Genomic DNA, 17,337 nt, shown 5'->3' with positions numbered 1-17,337 from the left:
CCTTCCGGTGGGACGTTCCTCTCTGGTGTCATGGCCGCCACCTCTGCACGCTGAAGAGCGTCCGAGCAGCAGCCGAACGCATCGGCCATCGTCGGATCTCGACCCGGAGGCTCGATCGGATTGAAGGTGAATAGCCTAGCTTGTTAGCTAACAGGACGATTGAGCCGCACGCGTCATTTATGCAACCTTGCAGGAACATTGGTTTTATCCTTTAGCAGCATGACGTACGAAACCTCTCTCAGGTTTGGAGTAATACATCATTAAATGTCATACGTCATAGTAGTAATAAATCATTTATACGTCATAGTAATAGTACAGTACATCATAGTAATAGTAATAAATCATGTATACGTCATAGTAATAGTACATCATAGTAGTAATACATAATTTATACGTCATAGTAATAGTACATCATAGTAATAGTAATACATCATTTATATGTCATAGTAATAGTACAGTACATCATAGTAATAGTAATAAATCATGTATACGTCATAGTAATAGTACGTAATAGTAATACATCATTGATATGTCATAGGTGACTGACATCACAGATTGGGCACAGACTGGCTGATGTGGTTGTCCGACATCCACATCAGCATGATGTCCACATGTCGTAAATAAAATAAAACAGACGATCTTCACCGCAATGCATTGCATTGTGTGCTTGTAGATCTGCTATTTTCACTACTTAATAAAACAAAAACATAAAAAGAAATATGGAGATATGATATTCTAGAGATATTCTAACCGACAGCAACAATGTTTGTAATTGAAGTCAATGAGGAAACCATGGCCAAATATAGGCATATAGGCATAGATACGTCATATGACTGACCTTCAGTATCGGGAAAGTTACTTTTAAAAAGTAACTACCGGTATTTACAGAAAGTAATAGCTACTTTACTGGTTACAATATTCTAAGAGTAACTAGTGTCTAGTAAAAATAAAGGTGCACATACATTTCAAACAACGCTAACATGGCAGCCTCCGCGTGTGTAAATGAACATGAGGTGATCAAAGAAGTGCAGGAGTTGTATTCCAAAGACACGGCCACGTCTCCGAAGGTCACCACGGAGCTGCTCCGACAGCTCCGCCAGGTGATGAAGGATGGGAAGCACTCGTCCGGGCCCGTCCAGGCCTACGTGGTCCCTTCCGGAGACGCACACCAGAGTGAATACATCGCGCCGTGTGACCGCAGACGCGAGTTCATCTGCGGGTTCGATGGCTCCGCCGGCACGGCCGTCGTGACAGAGCGGCATGCAGCCATGTGGACGGACGGACGTTACTTCCTTCAGGCCGGTCAGCAGATGGACGCCAACTGGACCCTCATGAGGACGGGGCTGAAGGAGACGCCGACCCAGGAGGACTGGTTGATCAGCGTTCTGCCAGAGAACTCCAAAGTGGGTGTGGACCCTCGGATCATAGCTGCTGACCAGTGGAAAAGCATGTCGGAGGCCCTGGGAGCTGCGGGCCACTCTCTGGTGGCGGTGCAGAGTAACCTGATAGATGTTGTGTGGGCGGACCGTGCTGCCAGACCCAGCACACCGCTAGTCACCCTTAGACTGGAGTACTCCGGACTGTCTTGGCAAGACAAGATCACAGCCCTCCGAGCCAAGATGGCAGAGAGGAGAATCACCTGGTTTGTTGCCACGGCGTTGGACGAGGTCGCCTGGCTTTTCAACCTCCGTGCTTCGGACATCGAGTACAACCCCGTGTTTTTTGCGTACGCCTTGGTGGGGACGAGCACGGTCATACTGTTTGTGGACCAGAATCGGCTGGCCGATCCGGCTGTGCGGCGCCACCTGCAGCTCGATGCCCCAGACAGGCCTGAGCTGGACGTCCAGACACGCCCGTACGACTCGGTCTGGACCGAGCTCCAGACCGTTTGCGCCTCCCTGGGCACCAAGGACAGCGTGTGGATCTGTGACAAAGCCAGCCACGCCCTCACCCAGCTCATCCCCAGGGTTCACCGATGCCCTGTCGCCAACACTCCGCTCTGCCTGGCCAAGGCAGTGAAGAATGCCACCGAGATTCAGGGCATGAGAACGGCACACATCAAGGATGCCGTCGCCCTTTGTGAACTATTTGCTTGGCTCGAGAAAGAGATCCCAAGAGGCACGGTGACCGAGATTTCTGCTGCGGACAAGGCGGAGGAATTCCGCAGTCAGCAGAAGCATTTCGTAGGCCTCAGCTTCCAGACCATCTCCGCTGTCGGTCCAAACGCAGCAATCATACATTACAAACCCATGCCCCAAACCAACCGGACTCTGTCAACGCACCAAGTCTACCTGATCGACTCCGGAGCGCAGTTCACCGACGGCACCACGGACGTCACGCGCACCGTGCACTTCGGAACGCCCGCCGCCTTCGAGAAGGAATGCTACACCCGCGTGCTGAAGGGCCACGTTGCCGTCAGCGCCGCCGTCTTCCCCAATGGGACCAGAGGTCACCTGCTGGAGGCGCTGGCTCGCGCCGCGCTGTGGGAGGCGGGGCTGGACTACCTGCACGGCACGGGACACGGCGTGGGCTGTTTCCTCAACGTGCACGAGGGGCCGTGCGGCATCAGCTTCAAGACACTCAACGACGTGCCGCTGGAGGCCGGCATGGTGGTCAGCGACGAGCCGGGCTACTACGAGGACGGCTCCTTCGGCGTCAGGCTGGAGAACGTGGTTCTGGTGGTGCCGGCCGAGACCAAGTACGACTACAGGGACAGAGGCAGCCTGACGATGGAGCCTCTCACCCTGGTCCCCTTCCAGGCCAGGATGATCGACACGCAGCTGCTCACCACCAGGGAGCGCCACTGGCTCAACGACTACCACAGGAAGTGCCGGGAGACGGTGGGGGCGGAGCTGGAGAGGCAGGGCCGCAGGGAGGCCCTGGATTGGTTGATCAGGGAGACCCAGGTCATTGCCTGAAGACCAATCACTGACTTACCTCAAACCTTTTCATGTCAAGGACAACCAAATAATTTGCCCGCCACCATTGACTCCGATTGAGGCCAATTCTACGAATGTATGTGTTCTAAATCATGTTGTTTAACAATCAAATGTTAAAAACTGGCAGATGTACAAGCTTGCAGCACGTCACGAAATGACACCCTGTGAGCTTGTTGGGGTAAAGGACAAGGTTAGGGGACAGTACAGTACCTTAGTGCTCAGGGACTTGATTGATTGATTGATTGATTGAAATTTGTATTTCACAGTATGCAGAATGGGTACATTTCAAACGGAAGTTAATACTGTGGACGACACCATGATAAAGCATTACACTTGTTTACAACAGGGTCCACCATTTTCAATTCATCAGAACATTTAGAGACGTACAAATAACAAAAAAATCACACCTGTGTGAAGTGAGGGGCGCTCTTATCATCGTACATCATCATGCATCATCTCATACTGCATGGCCAATCAGAATGCCTGATGCCACAAATTGTCATATTTGGCATTTGATCTAATTTCTCCTTTCATTGTCGATGGCAAATATGAGACGTGTGGGGACAAGATGACATACATTTTCCCTTCATTGTCAATGGAATTTAATGTTTGTGTTGCGGACACTTTACGTTACGTCATATTTGGCGGACATTTGACCTAATTTCTCCTTTCATTGTCGATGGCAAATATGAGACGTGTGGGGACAAGATGACGTAAATTTTCCCTTCATTGTCAATGGCATTTAATGTGTTGCAGACATTTTGTGGGCACAAAAGCTGTACATAGCAAAAACAGGAAATCATTGTATAAAGAACGTAAAAAGGGAAAAACATACTGTATACACTATACAGTAAGGGGAAAATGGGGTGGGGGGACTCCGACTATTTACAGGGGCCAGTTTCGAATTGCAGCCTTCCGTAGGTGCCCTTTGAGAGCGGTTTTGAAGGAGTCAAGGGTGAGGGGACATTACAGTACCGTAGCGTTCAGGGACAGGGTGAGGGGACATTACAGTACCTTAGCGCTCAGGGACAGGGTGAGGGGACATTACAGTACCGTAGCGCTCAGGGACAGGGTGAGGGGACATTACAGTACCGTAGCGCTCAGGGACAGGGTGAGGGGACATTACAGTACCGTAGCGCTCAGGGACAGGGTGAGGGGACATTACAGTACCGTAGCGCTCAGGGACAGGGTGAGGGGACATTACAGTACCTTAGCGCTCAGGGACAGGGTGAGGGGACATTACAGTACCGTAGCGCTCAGGGACAGGGTGAGGGGACATTACAGTACCGTAGCGCTCAGGGACAGGGTGAGGGACATTACAGTACCGTAGCGCTCAGGGACAGGGTGAGGGGACATTACAATACCTTAGCGCTCAGGGACAGGGTGAGGGGACATTACAGTACCGTAGCGCTCAGGGACAGGGTGAGGGGACATTACAGTACCTTAGCGCTCAGGGACAGGGTGAGGGGACATTACAGTACCTTAGCGCTCAGGGACAGGGTGAGGGGACAGTACAGTACCTTAGCGCTCAGGGACAGGGTGAGGGGACATTACAGTACCTTAGCGCTCAGGGACAGGGTGAGGGGACAGTACAGTACCTTAGCGCTCAGGGACAGGGTGAGGGGACATTACAGTACCGTAGCGCTCAGGGACAGGGTGAGGGGACATTACAGTACCTTAGCGCTCAGGGACAGGGTGAGGGGACAGTACAGTACCTTAGCGCTCAGGGACAGGGTGAGGGGACAGTAGATTAGAGACAGGGTGAGGGGACATTACAGTACCTTAGCACTCAGGGACAGGGTGAGGGGACAGTAGAGAAAGGGTCAGGGGACATTACAGTACCTTAGCGCTCAGGGACAGGGCGAGGGGACAGTAGAGAAAGGGTGAGGGGACATTACAGTACCTTAGCGCTCAGGGACAGGGTGAGGTGTTGGGCCGTGGTGGACCAGGTCTGTTCACTCACATGGAGCCTGCTGGCCAGCTGCAGTTTGTTCACACTGATCACCTACAGAGTACAGACACAACACAGCAACACAACAACTCCATTACATACTTTGGTAGAGTAGGCATTTATAGAACCCTTTACATTATTAAACACACAGGCATGTATAGAACCATTTACATACTAAACTTGTAGAGCACGTGTAGAGCAGACATTTATAGAACCATTTGATAATGTAAGCTCTGGGTTTTTAGAGACTATAGTCATTTGTCCAGTGAGAGTTGTTACCTTCAACCACAAGAGGGCAACAACGACTAGCCTGTAGCTAAAAGCTACATTGACATTATTGCATTGGTAGAATGAGAAACCACTGCAGACAAGTGTGTGCGTGCGTGTGTGCGTGTGTGCGTGCATGCGTGCGTGCGTGCGTGCATGTGTGCATGTGTGTGCGTGCATGTGTGTGTGTGGTGACCTTGACAGCCAGGTTGTAGGTCACTGTGCTCCACAGGTCTCTCTCCTGGGTCAGTCTGACCACCTGACCCTCCAGACGTCTGCGCTGCATCTCATACAGATCATGATACTCATGGACCACACTACGTGCACGCACGCACACGCACACACACACACACACACACACACACACACACACACACACACACACACACACACACACACACACACACACACACACAGTATACTAGTATAAAGCCCTGGGGTACTCCGGTCATTTAAACAGTCTGTTAAAACACACCTCTTATATCACAAGCTTTAAGTTACAATTTAGTGGTAAGCTAGGATTATAAGCTTTTCTTATGTTTTTATAATATAAATTCAGTTTTGCATGTTTAATCCTTGCCTATTTTTGTTTTTATTTTGAAGCACATTGTGTCCACAGCACACCTGTGTACAGTATGAAATGTGCTATATATTTCAACTTAGACTACACAATGTACAGTGACATGGCGAAAGGGACAATACGACGATAAAGCAGAACATAGATATAATATAGAAATATAGAATTGAACATAATAGAACTTACTCAGAGTTCTTCTGGCACTGGTCCAGAGCTCTAGCTAACTCCTGCTGGCTTTTCTCTGCCTGCCTCGACACAAACTCATCATGGTCTCTCACTGCAGACAGCTCCCTGAGCACGCACGCACGCACGCACGCACGCACGCACGCACGCACGCACGCATGCACGCACGCATGCACGCATACACACGATTAAAACAATCTCAAGCTTAACCACACTGTCTGTGGCCTGTATCAGCGAAATGCGAAATATACCGTGCTAACAGCAACATAACACAAGATAAAATATTGGATAGAATATGAACTAGAAGAGTAAAGTTGCAGTAAGCATTGTAAACACATACATCAAATGCAGACCGACAGTGTAAGTGCCTCCGTAAGGGTCCTATCATAGGTGAACCAATAACCTACCATTTAATAACCAATAGGATACCACTAAGTAAACAACAAACCTATAGCATCTGTCTAAATAACATTGTGGTAAAAAGAATACAAGCCTAGGGCCCTGAGTATTGAGACACCTCGAGCGTATCGTAAGAACAAACAGAGCAATGCTGTTGTAGATTGTCAATGTTTTTAAAAAGTGCATTTTTCGTATGTAATATTTGACATGCATGCACGTACGCAGTTAACCTTGACACCCCACTCAGACCTACGTGTTTATCTCCTGGATGTTGGTCTTGAAGCAGATGATCTCTTCAGTCATCCTGCGGTCCAGAGCTCTCTGAGCCAGAGTCTCTGTGTGGAGACCCTTCAGCTGTCTGGGGATGTGGTCTAACAATGACACGTAGCGCTGCCTGGAACACATAAACACAACCCTTCAGCTGTCTGGGAATGTGGTCTAACAATGAGACGTAGCGCTGCCTGGAACACATAAACACAACCCTTCAGCTGTCTGGGGATGTGGTCTAACAATGAGACGTAGCGCTGCCTGGAACACATAAACACAACCCTTCAGCTGTCTGGGGATGTGGTCTAACAATGAGACGTAGCGCTGCCTGGAACACATAAACACAACCCTTCAGCTGTCTGGGAATGTGGTCTAACAATGAGACGTAGCGCTGCCTGGAACACATAAACACAACCCTGCAGCTGTCTGGGAATGTGGTCTAACAATGAGACGTAGCGCTGCCTGGAACACATAAACACAACCCTTCAGCTGTCTGGGGATGTGGTCTAACAATGACACGTAGCGCTGCCTGGAACACATAAACACAACCCTTCAGCTGTCTGGGGATGTGGTCTAACAATGAGACGTAGCGCTGCCTGGAACACATAAGCATGCACAACCCTTCAGCTGTCTGGGGATGTGGTCTAACAATGAGACGTAGCGCTGCCTGGAACACATAAACACAACCCTTCAGCTGTCTGGGGATGTGGTCTAACAATGACACGTAGTGCTGCCTGGAAAACATATGAATATGATCCCAACAGAATCAGAATCAGCTTTATTGTCACATCACAGATTTACAAGGAAAACAGTGAAATTCGTTTTTGTGCATACATGTAGTTCTCATCGTGTCACTTTTCCACTGTCTCTATACACCAGTCAATCTTTTATGGTCATGGAATAAGAATAATATCGCAGATACAATCGGCCAAAATGAGTTCTCTCATAAACAGAATCAAATGGACCTAGAAGGGTCTACAAGAATATTTCAAAATAATTGTTTTTAATTTTAAAAAATGTAAAATAATTGTATGTATTGCATTATTTTAGCTAGACGATGCCATTGCAGTCATATGTATTGTAACTTATTCTGGTGCTATTCATGTATACAGTAGAACTGTTTCTATTTATTTATTTTCTAGAATTTTACTGTTTTGATGTTTTGAATTTAATCAATTCATGTTGCAATCAATGAATGTAATTTGAACGTATGTAACCTTTTCTGTGTTTTATTACATGCCAATGGCTTTGCCCTATAGCATCGACGACCTTACAGGCACGTATACAAAGGCTCAACTTAGATAGCATTTCATGTAGACATACCACTCTATAGTGTACACGCATAGATTCATTATATAGATATTCCACTGTGTGGTTATTAGCTTACAGTACGTATGATTCATGATGACTATTTTTATGTATTTGATGTATTACCATGTTTTCTTGCTTACTGTAAATCGCTCTGGTTTAAGAGCGTCTGCATTGTAAATTGTATACAAAGAAATGTATAATGTATAAAAAATATATATATGAGAAGTTCCATAAATAAAAATAATAACAACTAATGAAAATAGCTGATCTACAAGCTCGGAACGCTGCACAAATCGATGCATTGTGCGCTTGTAGATAAGCTATTTTCACTAGTTTGGGTCCCGGGCAAACGTCTAATCTCTCTTTTGGGTCTTGACCTGAAAGGTTTGGGAACCGCTGATTGTACTGCATGTATTGTGTGGAGGTGCACTACCTGAGTTTGGCCAGCAGGTGTCCCCTCTCAGCACATTCCACGCTGACCTGTCTGATCAGCTCATGAAACACAATGTTGTAGATGTTCTGCTCCACATGAACCAGTTCCAGCAGGTTCTGCATCTGAACGCACGCACGCACGCACGCACGCACACACACACACACACACACACACACACACACACACACACACACACACACACACACACACACACACACACACACACACACACACACACACACACACACACCAGAGAGATAAGCGTATTTGATAACATAGTTAGATTTATTGCTTGATTGATTAAAGTTGTCAAAAATGATAAAACACAACAAAGCTTGAGACTGAGAGCTTCTTTCCATTGTGGTCCTTTGAGTGCACATAATTGTAAACTGAGTACCATTTGTTGGGGGGGAGGGGTACAGTAAAATATATAATCCATAATGAGTACATTTGCAATTCCAAATTACTAGACAAGAAAAATAGGAAAGAACTGCAGGAATAGACAAAGAACTGTAGGAACCTGTTACAACTCTACTCAAGTAATGTATGGTTATAATAGGTTCAACTGCTATTCAGACAGATTTTTAGGGAGGACTTGAAGTTAACAATGGAGCTAATCATAGACATAGAAAACTAGACGCCTCCTTCGGCTCTGGGGTGTCTGTATCTCGTGGGAAGGCAAGCTTCTGTGGCGCATGTGGAAGCTTGCCAAGCTTCCGCGTGCGTCACAGAAGGGGACATTCGGTAAGCCAATCAGAGGCAATGTAAACGTTTGTTTTCTCCTGCCTGGAAGTCCTGGAATTGCTGTGATTGGCCAGTAGTAACTTGAGTGGCAACTTGCCTTCCGCACTTCCACTTGACTTCCGCCTTCCTGTGCGATACAAGTCGCTCCAATGAACTGCAGCGGCCAATGACATCTAGGTTTTTATATCTACACAGCTAATGTGAGCTAATTGATAGTACCACACAGTTTAATTGAATCTTATGTAACATGATGATTACCTGTGACAGGTGTGCGAGCTCCTCAGGTCTCTGATTGGCTCCTGCCTTCTCCAGCATGTCATCCATCACTCTCATCAACTGTACCGCCTCCAGCCTGCCACTGGGCTTCCTGCACACACACACACACACACACACACACACACACACACACACACACACACACACACACACACACACACACACACACACACGCAGTCACACACACACACACACACACACACACACACACACACACACACACACACACACACACACACACACACACACACACACACACACACACACACACACACACACACACACACACACACGTTTTTTATAATCCATTAAATTCATGAACTGTTGCACCCCTACTAAATTATATATAAAATCTGGACTCTTTAGTCTGTAACTTTCATGTTCTTCCCTGGACTTGAAGATTCGTAATATAGCTTTACTACTCACAGAGAAGGGAAGAGCCTCAGGCGTTGCTCTTCATCTTTAAGCTGCATGGTGAATTTACTGTGAGGTGAGGAAGAGGAGACGCAACGCTGTTTTAACTAAATAAAACATTAAACTGCCTTTTTGGTTTCATGAACAGAAGAGACACTTCTTAGATTAGAAGTTCAAAACAGTCCATTTTGCGGTGAATTCAGGACCTGCATGACTTCAAGGACAGAAATTGTGCTGAGAAGCTTCTATCATCATGAACTCACTCGTTGTAGAACTCCAGACCCTGGACTCCTCTGTTCTTCACTATGTGATACTCCTCTGGGATCAGAGTGTCTGTCACACTCACATCCTGGAGAGGAGAGGCAGGCAGGAAGACTCTTCAGACATAATAGTATGTCTATAGTGACTATACTCATCTAGGATATTTAATCCAATCTCTCACTTTATAAGTCACTCTGGATAAGAGTGTAGCATCCTAATACTAATAGTAACAGTAATAGTAAATAGTCTAGTGATAGTAGTAGTGATAGTAGTAATAGTAGGTTTTGTGTCCCAATAACATAAAAACAAACAAACCAACAATTGTTGCTGTCAGCCAGAAACCTCATATCTCTGTATTTCACATTTTTGTTTTTTCATAAATTAATTATGAACTATTACTTTGTCCTACTACGGTGTCACATAAAAGTAGCAGTGACAGTGACGATACACTATAGAGATAACAGTAATAATAGTAATAATTAGAGATACTAGTCTTGCCTTCAGGTTGTCACTGCTCCTGGCGCTCAGAGGTGGAAGGGTCATCCTTCTCTTTGAGGTTACCATGGCGTCACATAGGAAGGAGATGTCCCTGTACACACACGCACGCACGCACGCACGCACGCACACACGCACGCACGCACGCACGCACGCACGCACGCACGCACGCATGCACACACACACACACACACACACACACACACACACACACACACACACACACACACACACACGTTCGCACGCGGACACACACACGCACATGCACACACGTACACACGTACACATGCACAATACACATAAGCACAACCTGAGTTACAACAGTGCTGATTGGTGATTGCACAGAATCTGAAACAGATGAGAGTGAGACAGACATTAGAAAAGCTGAGAGGGAGAGTAAACAGACAGTAGGGAAGATGAGAGAGACATTAGGAGAGACAGAGATGAGAGACTGTGTAGGAGAGAGATAGGACAGCTGAGCTGAGAAGGAGACAGTGTAGGAGAGAGACAGTAGGAGGACAGCTGAGAAGGAGACAGTGTAGGAGAGACAGACAGTAAAGCTGAGAGACAGTGTAGGAGAGAGACAGTAGGAGGACAGCTGAGAAGGAGACAGTGTAGGAGAGACAGGCACACACTGACCTTCCAGCTCCAGTCATGGATGGTGGTTGGTCCAGGAAGTGTTGGTATTTCTTACGACCATGTGGATGATTCCACACAGGGTCTGGTCGCCTGACTCCATGGGCCTTTACAACACAAACTGCACTCTAAAGCCCTAACCACACCAGAGGGTCTCCATGCAGCTCCTTGCAACATGCAACTACTTGCAACCATTATTCCCAATGGCATGTTGCAAGGAGTTGCATTGGTGTGGTTTATTTTGTTGCAAGGAGTTGCAGTGGTGTGGTTTGGGCCTAATACTGGTTGAAATCATAAAGATAAACAGCTCAAACTAAAACTACTAACTTAACATCATAAAGAAAAACAAACTTAAAAACAGTTTAAATCATAAAGAAACAGCTCAACTTAAATCTACTAGTTCATACTGTAAAGACAAACAGCAGGCATATGCATGCATATACTATGAAGAATAGAGCTCTTGTCACACCTCGATCAATAAGCAAATTAAATGGATGAATGACTAGGCTACCAGCGTTGAGTAGTAGGCCTACTAGATACATTAGGGGGGATACTACTTTCAGAATGATGCACTCACTAACTTTCAACTACAGTAGGTATATTTCTTCCACCCAGTATCTGTATCTGGTAACACAAGATACATCCTTACATTTTCTAGCGCATTTTGTTATTTTCTCAACCTAAAATATCAAAACCAGATGAGGTTTGACTGCAGTTTGTTTATCACATCAAAAATACAATTCTCCATCTGCATCCATAGCTTTTACACATGTTATTTAACCACTCAATGCCATAGCATATCCTCCATCCCATGTCACATTAGATACAAAGTATAGCTTCAATGCAGCTACATAGATGATTGCGAGTCTTGCGAAGTTGCGACCACAGGTCGCATTTACTATGAAATCGTGCATTTCCCATCAGTCAGTCAGTCAGTTGTTTGGTTGGTCACCCCAGGCATGACCATATATGGTCTATAGCTTTTACACATATGTTGACCATATGGTCATGCCTCGTGACATCACGTGACATCATCAGGGATGGAGATCCCTGCTCATATATTATGGGAATGCCCCCATATATGGAGATCCCTGATGTCATCAATATTGGGCAGCAACCCTACATCTGACCTCTAACCTCAAACCCTCAGATCTCCATATATGGAGCTGACCTGTTCTGACATTCCATATATTGATGCTTTCCCATCCATCCTTCCTCTTCGATGTCTCCCTTTTGACTGATACCTTTCCATTCAAACTCTAGAAGGGCCCACCCTAAAGTTATTAGTGCAGCCGCACCAGGCAGCCGGTGAAAACTAAGGTTTTCAACAGGCCCGCAAATTACGGCCCGGCCCTACCTGGGCCCTCATCAAACCCTATGGAGCTGACCTGTTATGACATTCCATATGTTGATCTGACCTCATAAAACCCTGTACACTCAAGACACGCTCCATATATGGCCAGTACATAATTCATTCCATATGTTGATCTGCCCCCCATGCCAAAGCGCCATCGCTCGCCCAGCAGTCTGCTGTCACCCAGGCCAGGCGGATGCGTGCACGTGACCTCAGGCATCTATTGCTACTGGAAGCGAAATAGTAGCTTAATTGTAAAGTAGCTATATCTTACTCAACACTGATCAGCACACGGAACAATAGATAGATGCATTGATAGATCTACTAAATAGAATTGATCCATCCGTGTGTGTGTGTGTGTGTGTGTGTGTGTGTGTGTGTGTGTGTGTGTGTGTGTGTGTGTGTGTGTGTGTGTGTGTGTGTGTGTGTGTGTGTGTCAAGTTTCTGATTTTTCATTAGCCTATAGTTTATGATTTGATGATTTCAGTTAGTTTTAGTTAGTTTTGTAAACACACAATACAGTTAGTTTTAGTTATTATAAACCTACATTGGTGTGTGTGCGTGCATGTGCGTGTGTGTGTACACAGTACCTTGATGTGTGTGTGGCAGGTGGAGGTCAGTGTATCCAACAGCTGGTCAGGGATCAGTTCAGTGTGGACAGGAAGCACATGTTTGTCCTTCAGTACAGGAAGCTCCACTGATAAGAAATACAGTTCACTTCAGAACATGGCTCTCCAAATGATTGTTGACTTATTTTTATCAGGTTTAATGTAGGGTAGGCTAAGTGATTTTTGGTCAAACAAAAGTTTTTTTTGTTTAAAGGTTAAATCACTATAGTCTATTCTGTGCCTGAGGCCTACTCATCGAGTGTTTATTCGGTAACAGGGCACAGGGGTATCTGCCCGTCTCTCCCACTCTTTAATAATATAATGTATTTGTTTCGGGTAGGTGACATTTCAGCCAATCAGGACAGAGTAGCCATTTATCAACATTAAGTCATCAAATACATCAACCACTGTGTAGGCCTATAGCCCTAGATGTTTTTTAATTTTTATATTTCATGTATTTAAATGTACCTGTGTTGTGTTCTGAGGCTGTTGGAGATGGATGAGTGGACTCTATCTTCTGCGTGACGTTCAGAGACGCACACATTCTGACGGTCAAGTTCTGATTGAATCTGACAAATTCCCCCTACCTTCAATCACCTGCTCAAGTGAGTAGGCTACTAGAACACAAACACAAGTTTCCTGTGGTGAACTGCATTGAATTGAGTTACTACCAGCCTAAATAAAAACGTCTGGGTTACCCCATAGAGGGGTTACTATAGACGCGTGGTGTGTTGCTATGGAGGAAATACGAGTCTCTCTAGATCCCATCGCCCGGAGAGACGGTCGGTCGCGCGCTGATTGGTTGTCAGAGAAACTGAAGGTAGAAAGTCTGTTTCTACAAGATTACATAAGACTGAGGATATTTGTTGAATGTATGATATATTATTGTAGTAGTCTTATAATACGTTAATATAATCCTACAGATCACACACAGACAGTATAGTACAGGCAATCTATGGACGGAAATGGACCTAAAAAAAACCTCAAAACAATTGCAACAGAAACTCTTTCAACTTGTTTTGTTTCATAAATAGGCCTAGGTTAGTACTAATAATATATCAAAAGTCCTAAGAAATCCAAGTAGGGGAACATATTGAAAAATGTTCAACATGGGCATGATTTAAACACACAAAAGTTTCAGTAGGCCTACTGTCAAACAAGAAACACACAATCAAACAGAAACTGTGTTGGATGCAGTAGCCTACAGTGCTTGTGAAAAAAGATAAGACAATCTTAACCCTTCAAGTGCCATTTCTGTATATTATGCATGTTTATGCACCGGGGTTTCATATTAATTTCATTATTATGTGAAGCACTTTATGCTGCATTTTCAGTATGAAAGTCAAATATATAATAATAATAATAATAATAGACCAGCGATGGCCAGCACAGCATGCAGGCTCAGAAGTCTGCAGAATGGTGTCCCCTAAGGCAGTGGTTCTCAACCTTTTGGGCCGGGGAACCCCGGAAATGCTTTGGCCATGTCTCGTGGCCGCCTCACCACCCCCAATACAAATTGACCACTACAATAACCTTAATAATAGAGAAAATACATCACAAATAAATACTGAAAACAGATATAATCATTAAGGAAAGTTTATGCATGTACTGTGTAAACTCTTAATTTCCATTTTCAAGCCATTCAGTTGCAAAGAATTATGGGGGTCCCTGGCATACCTTTTCAAATGGGGGTCCGCAGGCTAATTAGTGTCAATTTGGAGGTCCTTGACATAAATACGTTTGGGAACCACTGCCATAAAGGCATACAAATGTGTGGTGTATTTCGGAACAGCAATACCATTGAAGAGAAGACTTCCGCACACTCAACTTACTAATATGCCTGAGGAAGGTCAAAGGACCGAAACGTTGCATTTATTTGGACATTAAATAAAAAGCTCTTGAACCAGCAAGTGGCAACAGCAATACCAATGTCCTACGATCTTTCGTCCCCATTTCATCTATGGTCTTTTCCTTTCTCATCAGCCACAGCCTCCACACACCCACACAGTTCCCCTCACCCATAGACAATGCATGTCTCTCTCTCGCACACACGCATGCACACACGCACACAGGACGTTGTGGAAAAGGAAGTGAAAGGAAGTGAAAACCAAAGGTAAATAAGCTACAGATGTTTTTAATAAATATGTACATAATATTCAACTGTTGAGAACATGTCAACAGTTCAGTGGTTATGTTGTTTGCCTGGACAGTCATACTGTACAGACAATGCAGGTGGGTCGAGACCCCCAAAACGTCTCAAAAGAACTAGGTCCTTCAGTACAATACATTAGGAAATAGTGGAGTAGATATGTTGGTTAATGCAAGTGATATTCTTTAGTTAAAATAAGTTTTAAAGGGCTCTATATTCCCATAGCAGTCATTATTTAAAAGTATTTATTCAGTAAGTGCTCTTAGTAAAAAGACATTTGTGGGGAAATGTCAAGTCTGGATACCAACTTTGTCCACTCAGGAGAGAGGACTGATAAAAGATAAACAAGTGAAATTGTACGTGATGAAAACACAGTACAAGCAAATGAATGATCTTTGTGCTATTCTCTGTCCCGATTGGAAGAAATTTGTAGCGCACCTGAATTTATTTTCTTTCCGTTTAAAGAGCAGGAGAGACGGGGAGACCCCCATTACTGAACAAACCCTCTATAGCAATGATTACTATCAGAATATAGAGGCTTAATGTTTTTAATAGGGTTGTGAAATGATTACAATTTAATTAATAAATCAAGATTAAGCAGAAGTCTCCTGAGGAGGCGCATCTGAAGCCTGTCCTGGACAGGGTATCTGGACATACAGTCAAAACAAATCCAATCACCATTCTTAACTATGTCCAAAATATCGCCATTATGGTCATTAATATGGCTTATCTCACACCCTATTGCACTCTCATGCATTCATTTTAAGTAATTAACGCCATAAATTAATTATTTCATGGAAACAGTCCTGTTTTTTTAACCAAAGAATATCACTTCCAACACCTGTAAAACATTAAGTGTCCTTTCTCTTCTATTCAACATCACCTGTATCAACACTGGCCGTCATTCTATAAACAGTTAATTGTTCTATTGACAAACATCTTACAGTATGAACAGGTATACATACGCAAATCCTGAAATGATAAAATATTAATGTTATGAACACAAAAAGGGCTTCGTCTCCTCGTCTCGCAGACTGTGATAAGAAGTCCATATAAGGTATGAGAATGTTTCTGCTTAGCTTATAATTAATGCTCGTTATCACCCTGAGTTACCATAGCGACCATTGACAGGAAATACACTGGCAAAACACTGACCTTTAGTTTGAACAAACTACAGTGGTTCATGTGAAAGCTTGCATCTCCATATTTTTTGTTTGTTTCTCTCTTCCGTAAATCATTCGGTCCTGGCAAAAACATTTGCAGATGGGGTGTCCGCGACCAAATACAAATACATTTTGGGGTCCTTTCTTTGACATGAATAACCACTGTTGTAAAAATAATACCCTACTTCGTCCTATGACAATGTTCCGTAAAAGTAGATAAAATAGCTGATCTACAAGCAGTTTTGGAGATGCAAGGTTTCCACAAGATTTTATTATCTATTATGAAATGGACAAAGTAAAGGGTGTAAAAACGAGAGAGAGGCTGTTTCATTTGAACAAGAAGAGGTTACTGGTGTCACAGTCAAACAGTTAGTTCCCTAGTGGGAACTGTTGTTCAGTTCCGGGGGGAACCCGTCTCACTTGAGGATCTTGTGGTAGGGGTGGAGGGGGAGTGAGGAGGTGAACGAGCGGATGTCAGTGATGAGAGTGGTGTCCTGCAGTGAGGAAGAGGAGGCAGGGAGGAAGGTGAGCCTGGACACCTCCCCGTAGGACGAGGAGCGCTCCTCCACACACTGCTGCTCCTCCTTCTGGGCAGGGGACGGGTCGTTCTCCTCCACCCCGAAACCCACAACCTGAGAAGAGGAACAAAAAGGTTAGGCCTGGATCACACCCATCATCCACAAATCGCAATGTGACAAAACCAGTCGGTGCATGCTGGCTGATTGTGTTGTCCAATTGTTTTTTTTAAATCATGCACCTGCCTGTGAGAGAGAGGGAGAGAGAAACATTGAGCCAATGAACGGGAGAAAGAAAGGGAAAGCGTACAGCTAAGTATGTGAACAGTCCAGTTCCAGGGTCTGCTGTTTATATCTCATATCCCGGAGGGACTATGACAATACCATTGACACAC

The 17,337-nt window shown here is 44.9% G+C and overlaps 2 protein-coding genes across 4 annotated transcripts in view; one reads left to right on the top strand and one right to left on the bottom strand.

The window, feature by feature from the left end:
• Positions 1–1,052: 1,052 nt before the first annotated feature.
• Positions 1,053–2,918, top strand: LOC306926601 (xaa-Pro aminopeptidase 1-like; the record flags this gene model as incomplete). Its single annotated transcript, XM_079505951.1, has 1 exon — positions 1,053–2,918. The coding sequence occupies exon 1, from the start codon at positions 1,104–1,106 to the stop codon at positions 2,916–2,918; it is 1,815 nt and encodes a 604-aa protein (XP_079362077.1). The 5' UTR covers positions 1,053–1,103.
• Positions 2,919–15,233: 12,315 nt separating this feature from the next.
• The window catches only part of LOC306925806 (nardilysin-like), a 32,433-nt gene continuing 30,329 nt past the window's right edge, over positions 15,234–17,337 (bottom strand). For all 3 annotated transcript variants that reach the window (XM_079504889.1, XM_079504890.1, XM_079504891.1), the window contains one exon: positions 15,234–17,059. In XM_079504889.1, the coding sequence (XP_079361015.1) occupies positions 16,844–17,059 (216 nt within the window). In that variant the 3' untranslated portion in view covers positions 15,234–16,843. The remainder of the gene's footprint in view (positions 17,060–17,337) is intronic.

The sequence above is a fragment of the Electrona antarctica genome (genome assembly GCF_951216825.1).
Source record: "Electrona antarctica genome assembly, chromosome: 7".
Lineage (NCBI taxonomy): Eukaryota > Metazoa > Chordata > Actinopteri > Myctophiformes > Myctophidae > Electrona > Electrona antarctica.
Note: the sequence above shows the minus strand (reverse complement) of the source record. Positions and strands in the feature narration are given on the sequence as shown.